General features: G+C 44.3%; 1 protein-coding gene across 2 annotated transcripts; it reads left to right on the plus strand.

Moving 5' to 3' along the window:
* The first annotated feature begins 137 nt into the window (after nucleotides 1-137).
* EDEM1 (ER degradation enhancing alpha-mannosidase like protein 1) lies at nucleotides 138-22150 on the plus strand. Of its 2 annotated transcripts, XM_033926070.1 has the most exons (12): nucleotides 139-584; nucleotides 2791-2863; nucleotides 3638-3741; nucleotides 4239-4410; nucleotides 5790-5973; nucleotides 8242-8416; nucleotides 11389-11509; nucleotides 12730-12900; nucleotides 14403-14476; nucleotides 14960-15056; nucleotides 17154-17339; nucleotides 17857-22150. In XM_033926070.1, exons 1-12 carry the CDS (start codon nucleotides 244-246, stop codon nucleotides 17944-17946), a joined length of 1788 nt encoding a protein of 595 aa, XP_033781961.1. In that variant the 5' UTR covers nucleotides 139-243; the 3' UTR covers nucleotides 17947-22150. The 2 variants fall into 2 exon arrangements, with proteins under 2 accessions (XP_033781962.1, XP_033781961.1); XM_033926071.1 differs by lacking the exons at nucleotides 12730-12900; nucleotides 14403-14476; nucleotides 14960-15056 and having other exon boundaries at nucleotides 138-584.
* The last annotated feature ends 1706 nt before the right edge of the window (nucleotides 22151-23856 follow it).

Consider the following 23856-nt stretch of genomic DNA (forward strand, 5'->3'; position numbering starts at 1 on the left):
TCCAACAACGAGAGTGACACGCGCCAAGCAAACCTTCCAGCCACCATTGTGCTCCCGAGGCAGGGGCTCCGCCCTTGGCGGCGTGTCTCACGTGCCACATTCCTATTGGTTGACACCACGCTTTCCGAGTGCCAGACTGAGGCTCGGAACGCATGGCTTCCGGCCGCTCTGGCGTCAGCGCTCTGTTCACTCCCCAAGCGGTCGGCTCGGCGGAGCAGTGATGCGGCGCGCGGGCCCGGAACCATGCAATGGCGCTCGCTCGCGCTGGCGCTGCTGCTGCTGCGGCTGGCGCTGCACGGCTCGCTCTGGCTGGGCTTCGGGCCGAGCCCGGGCCTCTACCAGCGCCTGACGCTCGGCGCCGCCGCCGGCAAAGGCCTCTGCCGCCAGTCGTACGGCCGCTACTTCGCGGCCGACGACTACGGCCGCCGCTACGGCTCCTTCCCGCGGGCGCTGCGCGCGCAGATGCGGGACACGGCGCGAGCCATGTTCGTCTTCGGCTACGACAACTACATGAGGCACGCCTTCCCCCACGACGAACTCAACCCCATCGCGTGCCAGGGCCGCGGGCCCGACGCCGGCAACCCGTGAGTAGGCGCCCAATTTCTGCATCAATTTCCTCCCCACTTCCCTGCAGCGTCTGATCCACTTTCTCCCACTCGCATCGTGTCTGTGCCTCCCCCTCGCTTCCTTCCAGCATCTGTTCCCTTCCCCACTTCCCTGCAGCGTCTGATCCACTTTCTCCCACTCGCATCGTGTCTGTGCCTCCCCCTCGCTTCCTTCCAGCATCTGTTCCCCTCCCCACTTCCCTGCAGCATCTGTTGCACTTTCTCCCACTCGAATCGTGTCTGTGCCTCCCCCTCGCTTCCTTCCAGCATCTGTTCCCTTCCCCACTTCCCTGCAGCGTCTGATCCACTTTCTCCCACTCGCATCGTGTCTGTGCCTCCCCCTCGCTTCCTTCCAGCATCTGTTCCCCTCCCCACTTCCCTGCAGCATCTGTTGCACTTTCTCCCACTCGAATCGTGTCTGTGCCTCCCCCTCGCTTCCTTCCAGCATCTGTTCCCTTCCCCACTTCCCTGCAGCGTCTGATCCACTTTCTCCCACTCGCATCGTGTCTGTGCCTCTCCCTCGCTTCCTTCCAGCATCTGTTCCCCTCCCCACTTCCCTGCAGCATCTGTTGCACTTTCTCCCACTCGCATCATGTCTGTGCCTCCCCCTCGCTTCCTTCCAGCATCTGTTCCCCTCCCCTCCCCACTTCCATGCAGCATCTCTCTTCAGCACCCTTCACGCAATCCCAGCATCTCTTCCCCCACATAGGTACATCTCTCTCTCCCTACCCTTCGCTTGCGATTTTCAGCGGCCCAAGCTTTTCAAGTCACTAGCGCGGCTGTATTGAAATGTCTCCTCTGATGCAACTTCCTCTTTCTGCCTGGGTGGCTCACGTCAAAGGAGAGGTTTCAGGGCAGCTGCATGCGTGACTTGTGAAAAGGCTCGGGCCGCTTGGAGAGAGAGAACTGAAAATCGCCAGCAGAGGTGATGGGAATTGAGGGAGATGCCCGGACCATGGTGACCGGTAGGAGTGAGAAGTCAGGCAATGCACGCAAGATACTTAACTATGGGGACAAGGCCATTTTCCGCTTCACGGGGTGATAAATGGCCTTGTACCTACGGCAACCAGTTGTTTTTCCTCCCCGTTCCTGCAGGTTTAGTCGCAGCTAGCCAAGGGTAACAGTCACCATGTCATTCTCTAGGATGGAGTTTCTCTCGTATGAGGAAAGACTTAAAAGGTTATGGCTCTTCAACTTGGAAAAGAGATAGCTGAGGGGAGAGATGATTGAATTCTACAAAATCTTGCGAAGAAGTGGATTGATTTTACACTGTCAAAAATGACAGAGACTAGGGGACACTCGATGAAGTTACAAGGAAATACTTTTAAAACCAATAGGATGAAATATTTTTTCACTCAAAGAATACCAATAGCTAAGCTCTGGCACGCATTGCAGGGGATGTGGTAAGGGCCGATATCGTAGCTGGTTTTAAGAAAGGTTTGGACAATTTCCTAGAGGAAAAGTCCGTAGTCTAATATTGAGACAGACTTGGGATGGTAGCATGCAATGTTGCTAATATTTCAGGTTTTGACAGGTACTTGTGACCTGGATTGACCACTGTGAAGATGGCATACTGGGCTAGATGTGCCATTGGTCTGACCCAGTGAGGCTATTCTTGTTCTTATGACTGGTCTGGTGGACATGAGGAAAGAAAAATATCTTATGTGCTGATTTTCTTTCTTTGAGTTCTACCAGACCAGTCCCGAGACCATCCCTGACAGTGCTACTTCTGATTTGTTTTGGGGGCTAGTTTTAGCTGGTTAAGGACTAGGTTTGGGGGGGGTGGGTTCTTCTACCTTTCATGACTTTTTACTTTCAGGCCTTCTGGTGTGAATCTCAAGTGGATGTGAGGAGAATCTGGATTCCCTCATCTCTTCCTTGGACTAATCATTTTGGGGGTTGTCTACATATACTTTGTTATACTAAGGCAATGGGGGCTGCAATGTGGAATTCACAAGCCTTTATTCTCTGCTTCATCTGCTAGTAAAGGGGTTAACCAATTACTTCTGCACTGATCCGATAGGACTCAAGGAAAGAAAATTAGCAGGTAAACTTACATTTTTCCATATCCTGTTTGAGTTTCTTATATAGAAAGGTTTGTGCAGTGTGTCCCTATGAGGCATTTTATAAACTTTTTGGAGCATGGTGGATTATTTTTAATGCTCTTAACATCATTTCATTACAGGTCAAATCTGAATATCAATGATGTCCTTGGCAACTATTCCTTAACTCTGATAGATGCACTAGACACACTAGCGGTGAGTCTTCAGCTTCACACAAGTCAAGTACAAGCTAAGTGCTAACAGTTCTTTTTCATTTGTGGTGTGACGTGACTGCACCTTGGCTGAATCTGAAAGCACTTTTCTTTCAGAGTGGCTTAGGAGCAACATTTGATCTTAGATATCTCTAGAAATGCATGTGATTTGTAATCTGGTATCAAGTGTTATTGGATGTGTGGGAAATAGAAAGATTTATAAATTCTAGATCCATCTGGTAGCATTCTAAGGCATTTGTTTCCTCCTCTTCACTATGTATCTGTTCTTCAGAGAGAGGCTGTCCCATAATCTTGGTTTTTAGTCATTCAAGCTGATGTAGACGTGGACTGTAAAGTCTCCGGAAACCTCTGTGTTGCAGTGGAAGACAGAGTGGGACTCGATTCATACTGTTGATTTGCAGTGCTGGCCTTTGCCGTCCTGGCTGCTGGGTTTGCAGGATGCTTTGTAAGAAGGGACTAGCTGCAGATCTTGGTGGATGTCTTGTTTTCAGGAAGACTTTGCATATGGGCGACGTTTTCACAAAACCCTTGCTATAGGATTTTGAGTTGGTTTACAATGCAAGGCTCACAAGTGGAGATTCTTTGAAGCAGCTTTCCTTGAAAAAGTCAGTGGAGGAGTGAGCTGCTCAGCCTGAATGTGTGCTCTTCGAGTAGATTTTATTTGCTTTACAGTCTCCCCCATCTTTATGCAGTGCAGTGTCTACCCCTCATCTTCCCTTCTCTTTCTGAAGCAGTGTTTTCTTGTTTCACTTGTAAGATCATGGGCAATTCTTCTGAGTTCCAACGAGCAGTGAAGCTAGTGATTGACACTGTTTCATTTGACAAAGATTCGACAGTCCAGGTCTTTGAGGCCACAATCAGGTGAGTCTTACTTGAATCCTCACAAAATGTTCCAGTACAGGCAGTCCCCGGGTTAAGAACGGGTTCCATTTATTAAACCATTCTTAAGTTGAATTTGTATGTAACTCGGATCCTAGTATTCTTTCCAGCTTCTTGAGGCCCCTCTCCACTACCACATCCAACAGTACTCCCTCTTATCTCTCTCTTCCCTATGCCCAACAATTCTCCTCTTTCTTCATCTCCTCATATATACACTGTCTCTTTCCCTCTCTCAAGACACCCAATTCTCCCTTTCTATTCCCTCCCTTGCCTCAGCATCTCTTTCCCTTACTCCCTCCATTCTTCCATCCTATGGCTCATGCTACCCTTCCTCCTTTCCTTCATTCTGTGTCCCAAGTTCAAGCCCCCTCCTTCCTTCCTTCCATCATTTGTCCGAAGTTTGTGCTTCCCTAGCTTTTACATTTTTGAGTGCTGTTCTTTGTAAAAGGCATATAAACCCAGTGTTTTTCTTCAAACAGGATTTTGGGAAGTCTGCTGTCTGCTCATATAATCATAACAGATTCTAAGCAGCCTTTTGGGGATATGGCCATTAAGGACTATGACAATGAACTCTTGCACATGGCACGGGACCTGGCTGTGAGGCTACTGCCAGCTTTTGAAAACACCAAAACTGGAATGCCTTATCCCCGGGTAGGTATTCTGGGGCTGACGGTGCTTTGTTCATATGGAGAATTGGGAGGTGGTTTTTTTTTTCATACACACACATCGATGTGGGATGTGTTCCCCTTCAGATATGTGTATAAAGGAGCTTGTTTTCTTGGCTTTTCAAAACTGACCATTTCTCCCCTTTGCAGATCCTTGATTTTACTGGTGCCTCTGCAGATTCAGTCTGACATATCTCATGTTAGTTCCTCATCCTCAAGCATCTTAGATGGGTTATAAGCAGAAAGTAATGCTGACACATTATGTGTCCCCCAGATTATCATGCACCAAACTCTGGACTAGATTTGTGGCTCACTGCGTAGCTTTGTCATGTGGGTGATCTGGGTTTGATTCCCAAGTAAGGGCTGACAGCGTCTGGGGATATTGTGCAGGGATTTGCAATCATCCTGCAGTGATGAAGGCTAGTGGTTTGATTTAGGGCCCATGATTGCAGGATTCTGGACTAAACCAGCTGGGGAAAGGGGGTGGTGGTATTTAATAGCAGGAAAAAGATCCCTAGGTCAGTGGTCACCAACCTTTTTCATGTAAAGTGTGAATCTGAGAGAGCTCTGTGGGCCACCAAAAGATTTCAAGCTTTTACATACTACTAATTTTGTAAATCACTGTGACCTGCTGGTTCAGACTGGGTGTTAAACATTAACAATTAATACTAATGCTGATTCTACCACACTTTAAGGATATCTTTTAAAAATTCAATGTATTTTGGATTATAAGCAATCGCATATTCAATAAATGAGACACCTGAGAAATGCACTTAAGAGATTGTTTGCGATTACTATATCAAGTAGGCAAGGTTGAAATTAACTTGTAGAGGATTTGAAGATCATTTCAGCCAACTGTTTGACGGCTGCAATAGAGGACTTTGGGTGGGGCCACATATTGGAGACCACTGCCCTAGCTAGTTGTAAATGAAGACTTGTGATGCCAGTTGAACTGGATACCCAAAAGGTAGAAGGTGATCATTGTATCCCCTCTGACCACCCCATAAGAAGGGCAGCAAGGTGCTCCTTACTGAATGGAAACCCCTTTTAGTAGGACATGGGAAACGAAAAGATGCAATGAACCAGTCTGTATCAAACAGTTTTTATGTAAATTAGAAAGAAAACATTTGGTGTGTTTTTCTTGATAACGTAGCAGTTATCGTGACTTTATGGACATTTCTTTATGAATTAGTGTTAGGCAACGGTGCAGCCATTATCAGTAAAAAGCAGCAGACTGGGTATAGATTTTCCTTACTTGATCAACTATGAAACTGACATTGTGGAAGGCAAGTGTGTATTAGATGCATTTCCTTTGATTCCTCATTCAACTAGGTTTGCTTCAGCTGTCCTGTGTCCCTCCTGCAGGTTAATTTGAAGAAAGGAGTTCCTCCTGATAGCAATAATGAGACATGTACAGCTGGCGCTGGCTCTCTCTTGGTGGAGTTTGGAATTCTCAGTCGGTTATTAGGAGACTCTACATTTGAGTGGGTGGCACGGCGAGCTGTGAGAGCTCTATGGAGTCTACGGAGCAACGATACAGGATTATTAGGTACCAAGGCACCTTTTCTAGACAGTGGGGCTTATGCAGACAGAGCAGACAAATCCAAAAGCAGCGGCTGCAGCTTTTCCAGCACTGCCAAGAGATCACACCGAGAGAATGTTAATTTGCTTTATGGTACCTTATGATTTGGTTCAGGGCTGCTTTAGATGACAGTTTTGTACTCTTTTTTTTAAAGGGAGTTGTGGTGCAGGAGGTTAAGAACATAAGAAGTTGCCTCTGCTGAGGCAGACCAGAGGTCCATCTCGCCCAGCGGTCCGCTCCCGCGGCAGCCCATCAGGCCTATTGCCTGAGCAGTGGTCCCTGACTATCCCTTTAACCTACCTCTACTCCTATCTGTACCCCTCAATCCCTTTATCCTTTAGGAACCTATCCAAACCTTCTTTGAAGCCCTGTAACGTGCTCCAGCCTATCACAGCCTCCGGAAGCGCGTTCCATGTATCCACCACCCTCTGGGTGAAAAAGAACTTCCTAGCGTTTGTTCTAAACCTGTCCCCTTTTAATTTCTCCAAGTGCCCCCTTGTACTTGTGATTCCCTATAATCTGAAAAATCTGTCCCCGTCTACCTTTTCTATGCCCTTCAGGATCTTGAAGGTTTCTATCATGTCTCCTCTAAGTCTCCGCTTTTCCAGGAAAAACAGCCCCAGCTTTTTCAGTCTGTCAGTATATGAGAGGTTTTCCATACCCTTTATCAGTTTAGTTGCTCTTCTCTGGACTCCCTCAAGTACTGCCATGTCCTTCTTGAGGTACGGCGACCAGTACTGGACACAGTACTCCAGATGCGGGCGCACCATTGCACGATACAGTGGCAGGATGACTTCCTTCGTCCTGGTCGTGATACCCTTCTTAATGATACCCAACATTTTGTTTGCTTTCCTTGAGGTTGTGGCGCACTGTGCCGACGCCTTCAATGTTGTGTCTATCATCACTCCCAGGTCTCTTTCAAGGTTACTTACCCCTAGTAGTGATCCCCCCATTTTGTAGGTGAACATCGGGTTCTTTTTCCCTACATGCATGACCTTGCATTTCCCTATGTTAAAGCTCATTTGCCACTTTTTGGCCCACTCTTCCAGTGTCATTAGGTCCCTTTGGAGATCTTCGCAGTTTTCCGTGGTTTTAACCCTGCTGTAGAGTTTGGTGTCATCCACAAATTTAATAACCTCACATTTTGTTCCCGCCTCCAGGTCGTTAATAAATATATTGAACAGGAGTGGTCCCAGCACCGACCCCTGCGGAACTCCGCTCGTGACCCATTGCCAGTCTGAGTAGTGGCCCTTTACTCCAACCCTTTGTTTCCTGCCTGCCAGCCAGTTTTTGATCCATCGGTGGACCTCCCCTTGCACCCCGTGATTCCACAGCTTCTTGAGTAGTTGTTCATGTGGTACCTTGTCGAAGGCTTTTTGGAAGTCAAGGTAAATGATGTCTATGGATTCCCCTTTAACCACATGGCTGTTTACCCCCTCAAAGAAGTACAATAAATTTGTGAGGCATGACCTACCCTTGCAGAAGCCGTGCTGACTCGACTTTAGCTGTCCATTGTTTTCTATGTGTTCACAGATGCTGTCCTTAATCAGTGCTTCCATCATCTTTCCCGGGACCGAGGTCAAGCTCATCGGCCTGTAGTTTCCCGGGTCACCCCTTGAACCCTTCTTGAAGATGGGCGTGACATTTGCTATTTTCCAGTCCTCCGGGATCTCTCCAGTTTTTAAGGATAGGTTACATATTTGGCTAAGTGGCTCTGCTATTTCGTTCCTTAGTTCCTTGAGTACCCTTGGGTGAATGCCATCCGGACCTGGCGATTTGTCGCTCTTTAGTCTGTCTATCTATCTGCCTGAGGACATCCTCTTGGCTTACCTGTAGTTGGACCAGCTTTTCATTCTGATCCCCATTTACGATCTCCTCGGATTCCGGAATATTGGATGTGTCCTCCCTCGTGAAGACTGACGTAAAGAACTTATTCAACCTGTCAGCTATCTCTTTTTCCTCCTTTACCACTCCCTTTTTGTCTCCATCATCCAATGGCCCCACTTCCTCCCTTGCCGGTTGCTTCCCCTTCACGTTGGGAAGCAAGACCTCTTGTGACTGGCAGTGTGAAAATCAGGAGCATCTAGTTTCTAGTCCCAGCTTTGCAGTGATTCCATGTTAGAGATGGGAGCAGTTATTGTTAGTTCAGTAATCTTGGCAGTCTCTCTCTAAAGCTGGTGCAGATATGGCTTGTTTAATTAATAAATGTAAATTCTTCTTGTAAATGTTTCTCAGGAAATGTGGTGAACATTCAGACTGGTTATTGGGTTGGAAAGCAGAGTGGCTTAGGTGCAGGACTGGACTCCTTCTATGAGTATCTTTTAAAATCCTACATTCTCTTTGGAGAGAGGGAAGACCTGCATATGTTTAATGAAGCCTACAGAAGTATCCAGAGTTATCTGCGTAGAGGGTAGGTAATTTTCATTTCATTTCATTTTAAATTTTTATCCTCATAGGAGCAATTCATGCATGGGGATGGGCTGTGTGTGGAGGGCAATGAATGGCCAGCTTCCTCCTATTTTCTTCGAGGGGGTAGGGAGAGTACCGATAAGCTGGCTGCTTCTTCGGCTCAGCAAGCTGGTGAGGGGGAGAATAGTGAGAGGCTGGTTTTTGTCTCCTCTCTGTGAGCTGGGGGGAAGTGCATTGAGAGGCAGGTTTCCTCCTTTTCTTGGTGAGTTGGGGGTAATGAGAAGCTGGCTTCCTCCTCCTGTTCTCTGAGGTTTTTGGTTGTTTTTCTTGGGTTTTTTTGTTGGGTTTTTTATTTTTTTTGGGGGGGGGAGGGTTGAAGTTAGAAGCTGACTTCCTCCTCTCTTTTGTCCATGTGGATGGGGGCGAAGGCCAGTGAGAGGCTCTTCATCTCTCTCTAGGAGTGAGAGGGAGGGCAGTGAATTGATATTTATCCTAGGACAAGCAGCCAACATATTCTCACATGTGGGTGATGTCATCCACGGAGTCCAGTATGGATAGTGCAAAAGCGACTGCTCATACCATGCATATGCTGGTGCCCTCCTGCCTGACGTCAGCTTGCAGTACCATCTCAATTTTCCGCAGAGCTGAGAAGTTGTGTTCTTTAGAGTTAGACCAAAGCACGTCAAACTCAAGTTTTTTTGTGCCTTCCCATGTTTATTGTCTTCAATATTTTGCTTCATTTTTCATTTCCTTCTTCCCCTTTCAAAAGAATTTTATTTCTTCCAATTTTCATTTTTGGGCCTTCTGCCCCTAGTAATCTTATTTTATTGTACACCGTTCAGAAGTCTTGAGCGGTATAAATTTTCTTTTTTTAAATAAACTTGTAATTACCTATGCCAGGAAGTGATCCAAATCTGGTCCTGGGCGATACCACACAACATTTTCCTGAAAGCAGTTTACCTAGCAGGGAAGCAGAATATCTTGGCAGACAAGCAAAGCAGAATTCAGAGACTGGGGGACCCCAGAAGGTAGACCTCTATGCATCCCCCTTACAATCACAAATTTCCACTCTTCTGTTCCAGAATTGACATTCCCAATGCTTCACTCCTGGACTGGTGCTTTTCCACCAATATCTCTCATCGGAAAGACTTTTATTCAAACTCAGTCAAAAGCTAGCCACCATGATTCTTATAGCTCCTCGGTGGCCACAACAACCATAGTTCCTTCTCCTTTTCCAAGTCAGTATTCAAGAACACTTCAAACCTTTTCAACACTACTGACTCAGAATGAAGGATCTCCTTCTGCATCCCAATCAACCGCTCGTTAGCTCTCACAGCACGGAATCTGTCTTCCAATCAGTAAATACTTTTGCACGCTCTGCTCCAGTTTCAACTATCATTGAATGCTTCAAAAAAACCTTCCACTCACTCGCATCACCCATAGGTGTAATCTTAATTCCCTGGATTTGATCAACTGTCTTCTCCCATCGGTATCTTTTATACCTCTCTAACTCTGGTCTCAAAACTACTTCTATCAGGGTTCATCTCAGTGCTATAACTACATTTCATGTGCTAGTGGATAAGAAACCTTTATCTGTACATCCTCTAGTTTCCAGATTCATGAAGGGCCTTTTTCATACCAAACCACCAATCAAAACTCCTCCAGTTGCTCAGAACCTTAATGTTATCTTTCTATTCTGATGAAGCCTCCCTTTGAACCGCTTCATCTCGCAAACACCTCACATGGAAAGTGGTATTCCTAATCTCCATTACATTGGCTCCAAGAGTCAGTGAACTGCATCCACCTGGTGTTTTATCATGACAGGGTGGTTCTCCATACTCATCCGAAGTTCCTCCCAAATGTAGTCTTGGAATTTCATCTAAACCAGTCGATAGTTCTCTCTGGCTTCTTTACAAAACCACGTTCTCACTCTGGTGAAGCAGCAATCCACACATTAGGCTGTAAACATGCTCATGCTTATTACTTGGATCGAACCAAGCCTCACAGAACTTCTGCTTAATTGTTCCTATCATTTGATCCAAACGGACTTGGAGCGCCTGTTACCAAGAGAACTGTATCTCTTTTTTGCTATGCTCGGGCTGGGCTGACGCTGGAAGGTTGTGTCACTGCACATAAAGATGGAGCTAAGGCTATTTCAGTAGCTCATCTACGTTTCATTCCTATTGAGGACATCTGTAAAGCAGCTACATGGTCCTCCATGCACACATTCACATCCTACTACTGTTTGGAGAATCATTCCAGAAGGGATAGTTGGTTTGGCCAAGCAATTCTACAAAATTTTATTTTCGATTTAAAATATCAACTTCCCTCCAACCCTTATCCTGGCAGCTAGGGAGTTCCACATATGAGAATATGTTGCCTGCTTATCCTAGGATAAAGCACAGTTACTTACCTGTAATAGGTGTTCTCTGAGGACAGCAGACAGATATTCTCACAACATTCCCACCTCCCCTAGTTGGCTTAGCATTTTTACTGAACTGATGGTGGGCTGGAAGGCACTGATACATGCATGGTATGGGCAGTTTCGAGACTTCAAAAAGTTTAAAGTTACAGTATACTTCTGCACTGGGCTCCGTGGATGACATTGACCACGTGTGAGACTATCTGCCTGCTGTCCTCGGGTAACTGTTATAGGTAAGTAACTGTGCTTTACTTGTCCTTGTGGATGGGGTGGCTGTGAAATCCCTCCTGCCTTCTGTGTGTGTGTGTGTGGCGGGGAAGCATTGGTAACCTAGCCCTCTTTGCCTGGGGAGCAGTGGTGTCTCCTTTTCTTTGGAAAACATTATATTAAGATGTAAGTCTCCGTATGTTTCCTTTGGAATCTCTGCTAGTATGTAGCTCTGAAGTTAATGTGCAGTTTTCCTGGTTATCTGAAGAATGACTTTATAAAGTGTTATTTGTAGGGCTGTTGTCTGTGCTGCAGCCCCTCTCAGTCTTTCCCTTCCTTTCTAGGCGGGAGGCATGTAATGAGGGTGAGGGAGACCCCCCTCTCTATGTCAATGTGAACATGTTCAATGGGCAGCTGCTCAACACTTGGATTGACTCTCTGCAGGCTTTTTTCCCAGGACTGCAGGTAGGTAAATAGCAACAATTTTTCCCCTGTAGAGCTTACATACCATGGAGATAAGAACATAAGAGTTGCCATACTGAGACAGACCGAAGGTCCATCAAGCCCAGTATCGTATTTCCAGCAGTGATCAACCCAGGTCACAAGTACCTGGCAAGATCCCATGGAATAAAACAGATTCTAGGAATGAGCTGTGGATTTCCCTATGTCCATCTTAATAATATTTTACAGACTTCTGATTCAAGAAATTGCCCAAACCTTTTTTAAACCCTGCTAAGCTAACTGCCCTGGATTAGTGGCATGGAATGCTGCTACTATTTGGGTTTTTGCCAGGTACTAGTGACTTGGATTGGCCTCCATAAAGACAACATACTGGGCTAGAAGGACCATTGGTCTGACCCAGTAAGACTATTTTTATGTTCACCACATTCTCCAACAATGAATTCCAGAGTTTAATTACACGTTAAGTGAAGAAATATTTTCTCCTATTTGTTTTAAATTTACTATGTGGTAGCTTCATTGCATGCCCCCTAGTCCTAGGATTTTTGGAAAGAGTAAACAAGCGATTCACATCTACCCGTTCCGTTCTACTCCACTCAGTATTTTATAGACCTCTATCATATCTCCCCTGAGCCGTCTCTTCTCCAAGCTGAAGAGCCCTAGCTGCTTTAGCTATTCCTCATAGGGAAGTTGTCCCATCCCCTCACTCATCTCTGTACCTTTTCTGATTCTGCTATATCTTTTTTGAGATACGGTGATCAGAATTGCATATGCTATTTGAGGTGCTGCCACATAAAGCATTACAAGGGCATTATAACATTGTCCTCTTTGTTTTCCATTCCTTTCCTGATAATTCCTAACACTCTGCTTTCTTAGCTGCTGCCGCAAACTGAGCAAAGGTCTTGTCTTGACCCTTTCCCAAAGTCGTGCACAGAAATCTAAACATGGTTGCAGTCCTGGCCATTTCTTGATGGTGATATTAAACAGTAGCTTAGGCTTATGTAGTACTGTTCATCCAAGCTCCGTGGTTTGGTGACACAGAGGGTGCAGCTCTTAGCTGGGTACACTGACATGGAGGAAGTTGGGATGTGTTGTTTCCAAACCGGCATCATGTCCAAGAAGGGAATGGGTGTCAGTTCTCAGTGTGGTAGAGCTTTGTGTCCCCCTTTTCAAAGAGCATTTCTGCCGCTCAGAACCGATTTCCAAATGATTGGGTTTCCTTTCAGGTTTTAAAAGGTGATGTAGAAGATGCGATTTGCCTGCATGCCTTTTATTATGCCATCTGGAAACGCTATGGTGCTCTTCCTGAGAGATATAACTGGCAGCTGCAAGCTCCTGATGTGCTCTTCTACCCTCTCCGGCCAGAGCTGGTGGAATCCACGTATCTCTTGTACCAGGTAAGGGGAGACACGTGTCATCTGCCTCTAGCATTGACTTGTCTACCAGAAGAGCAAATGTAGGCACCAGTTTTGTTCAAGAAGTGATTTGCTGAGAGACCTATGTAACTTCTTCCATGTGGGGAGTCAGCACTTTCTCAATGTGGCCATTTGTTGTGTTAACAGTGCCTGCCATCTGTGTTTCTTAGTCTTGAAAAAACTGTAAACTACTTTAGTGCCCTGATTTTATGTTGGCCATATGCAAGGCTTATTTACAGGTCCTGCTTCGGTTCCAGAGGTCGCGGGGTCATCTGGGTTTTTTCCCCTTCCACGGCCACCTCTGTTCAGTCTCCTGTTGTGGTGGCCTCTATCCAGCCCCCTCAACCATTGTCCAAGTGGCCATGGCTGTCTTGAGATGAGGATTCTTTTTTGGCTGATGAGGACTTGGATCTTGGGGAGGACCTTTTAGATCTGTTCGGTGGTTCAGATGTTTTGGATGGAGATTTTTCAGAGGTGCCAATTGGTGAGGATGCGTCTGTTGTACACATTTTTCACCAGGAAGAGTTGCAGGAGCTCAAGTGTCTTCTGTTTTGCACTTTGAAAAGGAAGCTAAGGACTCTCCTCGTGTGGTGGACCCTCTTCTTAGAGGGATCCGGTCAGCATCCCGCTCTTTCCCTATGCATCATGGATGTAGTGCATGCTCAGTAGAAAGTTCTGGACGCGCCTTTTCGGTTGATGCGGTCCATGGCCAAACTCTACCCCATTCCTGATGGTGATAGAGAAACCTTTAAGTCTCCTGTTGTGGATGTGGTGGTCTCAGGCATTGCATGCAGACATACCCATACCATGCTGGTGGAAGACGGCTTGACCCGAGAGACCCTCAGGACCCTAAAATGGAGGCTCTACGTAAACAAAGTTTTGATGTGGCTGTCCTGACGGTGATATGTGGTGCTCTGGTAGCCTGGGCTTGTTTCCAGTGGCCTGAGAGAGAGCATTTTTGACCATGAGTCAGCTAACTGGTCCTTAGTGGATCAGGAAGTAGCTAAGATTGAGCTGGGAGCTTCACATCTCTCTGATGCCATGTGTGATCTTTTGCGTACCTCAGCCATGTCCATGGTTCTGGGTGTAGCAACCCGCAGTACCCTATGTCTTTGGGGTTGGTCAGTGGTATAGAAGTAAATTTTTATGTTATGTTATGTTACATGGTTGATTGTAAAAGACAATCCAGCTGATTCTTGGTCTCTCTCTGGCACACACCAGCTAGTTTGGCACTTCCTTACATTACATTACATTAGTGATTTCTATTCCGCCTTTACCTTGCGGTTCAAGGCAGATTACATAAAAGTTGTTATGACAATAAGAAGAACATATTGTTAAGATATTAAGAGGTACTTAAGGAATAGTTTGAGCGTTTTCTAATTTGTTAAGGAGTATTTGCTAATTGCAGGAGGAGTTCATGGGAACTTCCTATGGGAACACTAAAAGTTTGGCTGACTCTTCGTTTTCTTTCTGCTCCTTTTCAGGCTACAAAGAATCCTTTTTATCTTCACGTGGGAATGGATATCTTGCAGAGCTTGGAGAAGTACACCAAAGTCAAGTTAGTGGCTCCAGGAGTGCTTCTGCTTTTTTAAACCCAGCTTTAGCTTTTTCTTTTGTTTCTTTGTGTTTGCTAGAATGGAGAGTGGATCTTGTGCATTCAGAATGAAGAGGGTTTAAGAAGTAATGGTTTAAAATCAAAAGAGGCCACTGTTTGCAACTGGGAGTTGGCCTAGATAGACCTTTGGTCTGACCCAGTCAGGCAACTCATATACTTAGTCACAGGAGGTTCACTTTTTTATCCAAAAGTGCAACAAGTTTCTTTCTTCTACTTTTTAGTGGTGCAGTGTGCACTCCTCTGTCTGATGGCGATGTGGTGCATACGCTCCTCTCTCATAGCAGTGTGCTATGCACGCCATCTTTCTTAGGGTTTGGAATGAATGCGCAGGAGAAAGCTCTTGAGTTTTAGAGAGTAGGAGGTTAAGTACGAGGGCTTTATCTGGTCCACAGACTGCAGAAAGTGACTGTCATTTTGCTCTTTCAGATGTGGCTATGCTACATTACATCATGTCATTGACAAATCCAAGGAGGATCGTATGGAGAGCTTCTTCCTGAGTGAGACCTGTAAATACTTATTTCTGGTACGTTTTCTATGTGTTAGCAGGAACTGAGGGAAGGAGAGAAACTAGCAGCCTAGGTTTTTCAATCCTCTCTTGGAGTAATCCTGAGCAGGTCAGGCTTTCAGGATATCCACAATGAATATGCATGAGAAAGACTTACATGCACTGCCTCCCTTTCATATGCAAATCTCTCATGCATATTCATTAGGAATATCCTGAAAACCCAGTTGAGGACTCTAAAACCTTCTACAATGTAAAAACAAACTCCCCCAGTCTGAAGTTGTGTCTGCTTAAGGGAGAAAGTGGTGCGAAAGATGAAAAGGTTGAAATGTGAATTTTTATGCTAGTTTTGACAATTATTCAGCGATGGTAAGGAACCATATTACAGTTATATCAGCTCTGACTATTTCTTCTTGATACAAATAGCAAGTGGGGGGTCGTGTGAAAGTGACCTACAGCACTTTAGAGTAATCTTATTTAAATTGTGTGGAATCTGTGAAGCTTCAGCTCTACAGAAGGAAGCAGCCTGGCTCCTGGTAGCATAAGTCCCCACTGATGGTAAATCCTCACTGGCTACCAGTAGATTGATTCCCAGGTGAAATTTAAAACTTTGGTTTGAAGACCTTGCAGAGAATAAGATCAGAATATCTGATGAGGAAAATGGTTTTTGTTCTACAGCTACTGTATTTGGGGGCCTTAGTTCTCAGACTGAAAAGTGGCCGTCTGTTTCTTCTCCAAAGCTTTTTGGATCTCTACATTGAGGAAATAGATTTTTTTTTTCATGTACACTCTCTGTTTTGTGGAACCAGCTAGCACAGTAAAGGTGCCTTTTGGATGAATTTTTGCTTTGTTAAAACATGACTTTCTAGACTTGAATAGATAGATAGTGATACAGACCAACACCCTTCAGGGATTCAAGAAAAAGTTAGATAGGTTCCTGCTGGACCAGAACATATGCAGGTAAGGCTAGACTCAATAGGGAACTGGTCTTCGACCTAAGGGCCACCGCGTGAGCGGACTGCTGGGCACGATGGACCGCTGGTCTGACCCAGCAGCGGCAATTTTTATGTTCTTATGAGTGGGACTGGCTTGGATAGTTTTAAATATTCTCTCCCGGAAGAGATGGTGGAGGAAACCACCATTCTAGGATTTAAGGGAAAATTGGACGCACATCTTCTTGCAGGACATATTGAGGGATACGAGTGAATAAGGTATTCGCCAGGGTACACCTGGCTGAGCCTCCGCGTGTGCGGATCACCAGACTGGATGGACCCCCAGGTCTGATCCGGTGCAGGCATTTCTTATGTTTTGATATATTTTATTCTAAAGTTATGCTTACTGTTGTGTTAACATTATTTATGGAATGTGTTTGTGGCAGTAGTTCTCAACCTTTTTTTTTTTTTCAGTTGAGAAACACCTAGAAAAACCATAGAAACATAGGCCATGTGGTCTTTTCTGCTTTCATTTTTCTGTCTCGCCTTGCCATCTACTATCCCCTCCTCTCCCTTAGAGGTGCAACATACTTGTCCCAAGCTTTCTTGAATTCAGATACACTTTTTGTCTCCATCACCTCCATTGAAAGGCTGTTCCAAGCATTTACCACCCTTTCCATGAAAAGCACAGTTACTTACCGTAACAGTTGTTATCCAGGGACAGCAGGCAGATATTCTCACAAATGGGTGACGTCACCGACGGAGCCCCGCAGCGGACAGCCTTGAAAGCAAACTTGCTTGAAGATCTCGAGCTTTTGAGTGCTGCACCGTGCATGCGCGCGTGCCTTCCCGCCCAAACTAGGGGGCACATCTCCTGTGAGGATCCTCAGTTCAGATACCTAGCCAAGAAGCCAACCAGGGGAGGTGGGAGGGTTGTGAGAATATCTGCTTGCTGTCCCTGGATAACAACTGTTACGGTAAGTAACTGTGCTTTATCCCGGGACAAGCAGGCAGCATATTCTCACACATGGGTGACCTCCATATTTTTACCTCTCATTACTGTCTGGATACTTTATCCAGGAGGGATGGCCAATCTGTTTTGCAAAATCTTTTCTCTTAAATTGCCAACTCTCCCTCCATCCCTTACTAGTTCTGATTTTGCGATTCTATATTCTTTGCCTTTTAGCTCTTCGATGAAGAGAATCCAGTGCACAAATCCGGAAATAGATACCTATTTACTACTGAGGGGCACATTGTGCCATTGGATAAACGCCTTCGGGACTCATTGTGGGAGGATATTTTCCCCAGAAAGAGTGAAGAAGAGAAGCCTGAGAACAGACTCGGATCTGCAGAGATCAATGGCAGCTGTAATGTAAGTAACAGATTATTGATTATCCTGCCCTGACACTGTGGGGGTAGGGGGGGGAGGTGAGAGGATGTCTTCAGTAGTGATCAGCATGGAATGGGTCTAGAAGTTTGCATTCTTCTCAAGGCATATTTGATCTCCTAGAATAGTAACTTACCTTCTTTTGGGAAAACCTCTTTCCATGAGCCCTTCTTCAGCTGGCTGTTGTATGACTGCCTTACCTGTATCAGTGTGGCACATTCAGGAACACTTACCCCTCTTAATTTATTTGCATCTCTGTTCGTAATGGGTGGAGTAATTTTGAAAAACTATTGATGTCAGAAACATTTGTTTTGCTAGTGCTGCTGTTTGAAAGGTTAATATATGGAGCAAATGGAGCTCATTCTCTAGCTCCATGAAGTGCCCCTCTGCTTGGTTGGATGGACAAGTGAAGGGATCAGAAGGGCTCTAATGTCAGAAGCTGTATGAGTCAGGTTGATGGTGAAGGGACTGGAAGGGCTGTAACATCTTCTTTGTGTTCCAGTGTAATCGAGTCCCTGATGAGCGCCGATATTCTTTGCCCTTGAAGAGCATCTACATGAGACAGATTGATCAAATGGTTGGTCTTATCTGACATCATCCTGGACATTCGAGGTGTTCTGGGAAGAAAGCTCATGGCTTGCAGTTCTACCTTCTTTCTCTCACACACCTGCAGCTCAAGTGACATAGCATGCGCTCAACACAAGAGTCACTTGCCCTGTGCCTTTGTGTCATACCTCTGAAACTGCAAAACATCTCAGGAACAAAAGTCCAAGGCCTTATTTGAACAAGCTTTATCCTCACTTTCCTTTGAGACCAGATATTGTGCCCTCCTCTGTGTTTCCATCTGGTAGTGCTTAAGTTAGTCTTGGCAGCATGATGGCAGGAACTGAATCTCTAGGTTCAGAAGAAGTGACCTTCGGGGTTATCTGTGGAAATAGTTAATAGTACGCATGCAGTGCTCTATGTGCCTTTCAGAAGCGGGTGGCATCCAGTTGCTAATCCTCTGTGAACGAAGAGGCTTTAGGTACAAACCTCCCCAGCCCAGCTCTGTACGATCCTGTTTTAGGTGTCCTCAGGGTCTCTGGAAGGTGGTGATGGTTTGGACTGAATTAATGCTATCCCATGGAGTGCCTTATGAGCTGTTTTCTAGCATCTACCAGCAGGCTCTTTGAGCTCCATCACCTCTGGCCATATGCTTCTCTGTGACATGTGAAGAACTGACTAATGCTCTTCATCCTCCAGCAGTCTCTCCTGCCTGCACTTTACGAGCTGCTCTTGGACCTATTGCAAGGTCAGAACAGCACCTGTGGCACAGCCTGAATGGAGAGGGGCTTAAGGACTTCTTTTAGCTGTGCCTTGACATTTATTGATTTTAGCTGGTAAGTGGTGCCACAGCTGGGGGTACTACTTTCATTGCACTACCATTTTTAAAAACCTCTGGTTTCATATCGGAAAACCTGCAATCATGAATGAGGGATTGCCTCCTTGGGCTATCGTGGTTAGGAAAGAGCGTCTAGGTCTCAGGACTGGATCACTGACTCAATGCGGACTTCTGATAAAGTTTGCATTTAATGCAACATTGTCAGTATTGCTGAAGTGGAATGAACAAGATTGGATAAGTTGCACAAAAGCATACCTCTGAGGGTGAAATGCGGTCATCATATAACTTGATAATTTGCTTTGATGGGTGGAAATGGCAACTGTCGAGGGAGTGGGATTTTTCCTCAACTTGCTCCCCTCTTCCTCCATGCTGTTCTTCCCTTCCACCAGCTCCTCTGCCCTGTGATGCTTTTCTCTCAAACTCAGCTTTCTGCCCCCTCCACTCTCTTTCCCTTTCTCCAGTCACTTCCCACACTCTCTGATTGCTAGTGGGGCTTTGGGAACCCCACTAATCCTTCTCTTTAATTGCATCCATCTTTAATTGAATTTAAATATCTAATATACCACTGGAATAAGTGGTGTGCAGTGATTTATTGTCTTGCTTTGCTCCTAGCCCTGCAGTACATGGAAGCAAGTTATGTCTTGTATTGCACATTGATTTTATATCTCAAAAATAGTCCGAGGCACATAATCTAACACAATGTTTAGAAAAGTGAAATAACTGAATGATAAGCACAGTTCAAGCCCTCAATCTGCAAATGTTTCTTGGAAAAGCAAGCGGTTGAGCTTTCCCTTAAACTGCAGCAGCCGAGTTCCTCCCTTAGCTTTTGGCTCTGGGGCTAGAAGAGCGGCCAAGGAAGCCTTTCTGAAAGCTCCAGCAGTGAAGAACTGAGCCTGAAGACGAGTTCTTATGCCAACCCATACAAAGTCTTTACAAATGAAACATGCTAACAAAATACAACAAAACTGTTACAACACAATAAAAACCGTGAGCACAGCTCATAAAATCAACTCAAAATTTGAACTTCAGGAAAACATAATAACAGTCACTGCTTTATTAATGTCCATGTGGGTAGTATCCTGATTTCCTGAGAGCTGCTGCTTTGAGACATTGGCGTGAGCCATGCTTTTCACACTTTTCAGAACACTATGTAATTAGTTTCTGACTATGTGTTGGTATGGTGTCCAGCCCAGAAGGGTTACTGTAGAAAACATCTTGTTCTTTGTGTGTTTTTAAATCTCCTTAATGGAGGGCACATTTAACAGAGGGGCGGGTGTGTGCTGATGGCCTGGGCATTCGGCTTCTACCATAAGATTACCGAGGATATATTTTGCATCGATGCAATATGTAAGTTTAAAATGCACAGAACTTGCTTGCAAATCAGGGAAGCCTGTTGGACACACGTGCCGCCTCATCTTGTGTTGTCTGGCATAGATCTCCTAGCCCCACCAGCGGAAGAGGTCCTCCACTAGTGATATCAGCTTGTGTCTCCTACAGAGGGCTCCCTCCCACACACACATACAAGCATACTTGGTTTTTATGCATGCACTGGGTGCCTGGGGCATGGCAACAGCCAAGTGCCAGGCCCTGGTGAAAGACCTCTTCAGTTGGCAGGGTTTGGCGATTCCACAAGCTCAAGTATTAGGGAGTTGCAATAGTGGGGAAGGCACGCAGGGCAGGGGCTAAATTTTGTGCTGTCTTTGGTGGTCTTGCTTTATGATGCTTATGTCGGAGGCAAACTAAAGTGCTGGAACACATCTCCGCATGCTCCTTTCATACATGTCGGCCTTCCAAAGATTTCTTGTATGTAAATGTAAAACTAAAAGAACCCAAAGGTCAAACAGATCTACGATACGTCAAAAGATAAACAACCAAAAGGACCACTAGTGGAATGCTGATAATTTAAGTAAAAATTAATTCTAAATTATTAAATATAGTGAGTGAATCCTCAATGTGAGGTCATGAGCTCTGAAGAGCCCTGTCCCCCAAACAAAATAAGGTCTGTTGCTCATACGAAACCAGTGGAGCAATCTGATCCAAATTTATTTGTATACCGCAAGTACCTCAAAGCGGTTTTCATAAGAGAAATAAAAACAATGTAAAATAGAATTAAAACATCAGAAAAACGGAATATAGAATTAGAGCATCTGGAAAATAATTTACACCTTATTCAACACATATTCCTTAAACAAATATGTTTTCAGGGCTTTTTTGAAACTCTCATAGCTTCTTATTAAACCAATCTGATCTGGTAAAGTTCTCCAAAGTTTGGCCGTGTCACTCTGAAATATTTTACCCCTCTTACTTTCGGAAATCAGAATAAAGATTGTTGTCTCAAACTATGTAATTTGTTTCATGTTTATTACGTAACACTTGGAAAGGAATGAGATTTCCAAAATAGTCCCTTTTAAACATAATCTTTAGTATATTTCTTTTTCTTTTCTAAGGTTGTTTTCTTAAACTTACAAGTGGCTCTGGGTAATTTTAAATTTTCTTGCAAATACCAGTTTGGAGGCCCAGCCCTTAACCTCAGGAGATGCATATTCAAGAAAGATGTGCCCTGTTATTTTACCAGTTATTTTAAAGCAGCATTTCAGGGTCGTCTCTTTTTATCTCTAAATTAAGGATCCCTAGATCTCACTGTGGGTAATTTAAAAGTGAGGAGATGGTGGGAGGCTGGCACTTTTTCATGGCTGCTGCCATCATCTGGTCATTCATATATTGCCTTACTCTAAGGTGTTTTACATTAAAAAAGAGCACTGTCCCAGAGAGCTTATAGTCGAAGTGATTACCTCAGGGTGACTGCTTCCACTAGTAAGAAACATCAGACAGTACTTCTCTGCAGGAAGGTTCCTTGGGGGGTGGTGGTAGTGTTGGTGAACTCCTTGATAACAAGTTCACATGTTGGAAAGGAAAAGAACAAAACTGCCTAAAGTGAGGTGCATGGAAACTCTTAATCTCTCTCTCTTTCTAGGCTGCATTACCCTTTAAGCTAGATTCAGTCCTTGGGGCCAGTCTATTATTTCTTTGCATTTATCAGCGGGAAATGTGTCTAAGGCCAGGGATGAATCTGGTGCCAAATCCTTGGACTCCTGCAATAGGATCTGATTCTTTCTTCAGCATGGAAGAGGCAGGCCCCCCTTCTTTTAAATAAAAGATGCACTGATGTAGTTCCCTGGTCTCGGTGTTAAAAGGGATGAGGTCTCCAGTGATATGGCTGGGGAATCAGTGCCCCCTCCACCCAAATAAGGTGCAATAGGAAATGGAGGCCCAAACACCTTCTCTTAATCAGTGTCAAAAGAAAAGTATTTAAAAAGGACCAAATGTTGTTTTGTAAATGTGACAAATACTTGCTTTTGAAATGTACCAGTCTTGAAATAATTTGCAATAAAAGATTTGCCCTATGGCCACCTTTGCTCAGTGTTTTTCCTGTTTATTATACAATCCTGAATTCAGGTATGTAAGAGCAATTTTTCCCTTGCAAAGTAACATCTTTTTCTTGCATGCTGGACTTTTATTTCTTATTTCTCTAGTGCAGAAGCCAGTGAGGCCCAAGGCAACTTTCTCAAACTCTTAAGAGTTCCTAGAGCTGCTGTGGCTACCGACAGACCCCACCATGGAGCAGGGTTGTGGACTAGCTGTACCTCTCCTTACTGCTAAGTGGCACTCTTTTTAAGGATTAGAGAGAGATTGATTTTACACCCTGACCTCACCCACCCCACTGCTGCTGCTTATATAGACCAAATTCGCCTGTACAACATGTGGGTCTGCTTTGAAAAGCAGGAACTGATGGTGTCTGCAGAAAGCGCGATGCTAATATAACCTGCTGGAGCTAGGAAGAAACTGACCAGATCACAGTAATGAACATTTTTGCCTCCTATCTCAAAACCCTGTCGTAAAGCAATACAACAGTTTGCTTTTTTTTCTGAAATTCTGTAATACTGTATTTACATATTGGATCTTCATCAGTCTCTTTTGGAGATGCTGTGGGCCTAAAGGAGATGTTGCTAGTCTTCATGTTAGCTCTTTTCTTTTATAATTTGTTGGTTTATCACTGCTGCTGTTTTTCACCTTTGTTATTTTTCTTGCCTTGTCCCACCCCTCCCTGTAAACTGACCTGAAGCTTCTGCTAAAGGTGGTATATGAAATGCATGAATAAACTAGACAGATTGTCCTTAAACATTAATAAAACCAACACTTTACTCTTTCCCTGGAAAGAAAATCACAAAATAGCGGTTTCTATTAATATACAAGGAGTTACGCTCAAACAAGTAAATAAAATCCGGATACTAGGTATCATTTTAGATGAAAATCTTACTTATCATGACCACATTAGCTATGTGGTCAAGAATACTTTCTACAGGTTACGTCAAATCCGCTCTATTTCAAAATTCCTCTGTCCCAAATCTTTAAATACATTAATTCATTCATTGATTATTTCAAAAATTGACTACTGTAATGCTTTATTCAAAGGAATGGCCCAAAAAGAAATTAGAAGATTACAAATTATCCAAAACACTTCCATCAAATTAATTATGGGGGCCAAAAAGTTTGATCATGTCACCCCGTACTTCAAAAGGCACATTGGCTCCCTGTGGCACACCGCATTCTTTATAAATTATCTTTACTCACCTTTAAATCATTGCTATACAAAACTCCATCATTTATTTACAAAGTTTTAATTCCATATTCTTCTCAAAAAACTTTAAGATCGAATGAACAACTTTTATTGGTTATTCCCACCCTTAAAATGATTAATACACGAAGGCAATATATTTTTACCGTTACAGCACCACAAACTTGGAACTCTCTCCCACTTTACTTAAGACAGGAGAAAAATTTTGATAAATTTAAAAGCCAACTTAAGAGCTTTCTTTTTAAAGACGCTTTCAATATCTAATTGAAATGCCAATTGCTCTTTATAGCTGCCGTTCATTTTGTTCAATTGTGTATTATACTCCCAATAAAATATTTTGTTTTCCCTTTCCCTTTGTATATTACCCTTAAATGTTCTTCCTTTCCTATCATAAAATGTATTTCGTTCCCTTCTATCCTAGTGTTTCCTGTTGTAATTTGTCTATTTTTAAAAGATTTTTATATTTTTTATATATTCTTGTTATT

This window comes from Geotrypetes seraphini, chromosome 17 (assembly GCF_902459505.1).
Source record: "Geotrypetes seraphini chromosome 17, aGeoSer1.1, whole genome shotgun sequence".
In the NCBI taxonomy this organism is placed as follows: domain Eukaryota; kingdom Metazoa; phylum Chordata; class Amphibia; order Gymnophiona; family Dermophiidae; genus Geotrypetes; species Geotrypetes seraphini.

Excerpts from the sequence above, each read along its gene's own strand:
- EDEM1 (XM_033926070.1), top strand. The coding sequence starts at position 244 with ATGCAATGGCGCTCGCTCGCGCTGGCGCTGCTGCTGCTGCGGCTGGCG. Across the intron at positions 585-2,790 it reads GGGCCCGACGCCGGCAACCC|GTCAAATCTGAATATCAATG; the intron begins GTGAGTAGGCGC and ends ATTTCATTACAG. Across the intron at positions 17,340-17,856 it reads AGATCAATGGCAGCTGTAAT|TGTAATCGAGTCCCTGATGA; the intron begins GTAAGTAACAGA and ends TTTGTGTTCCAG.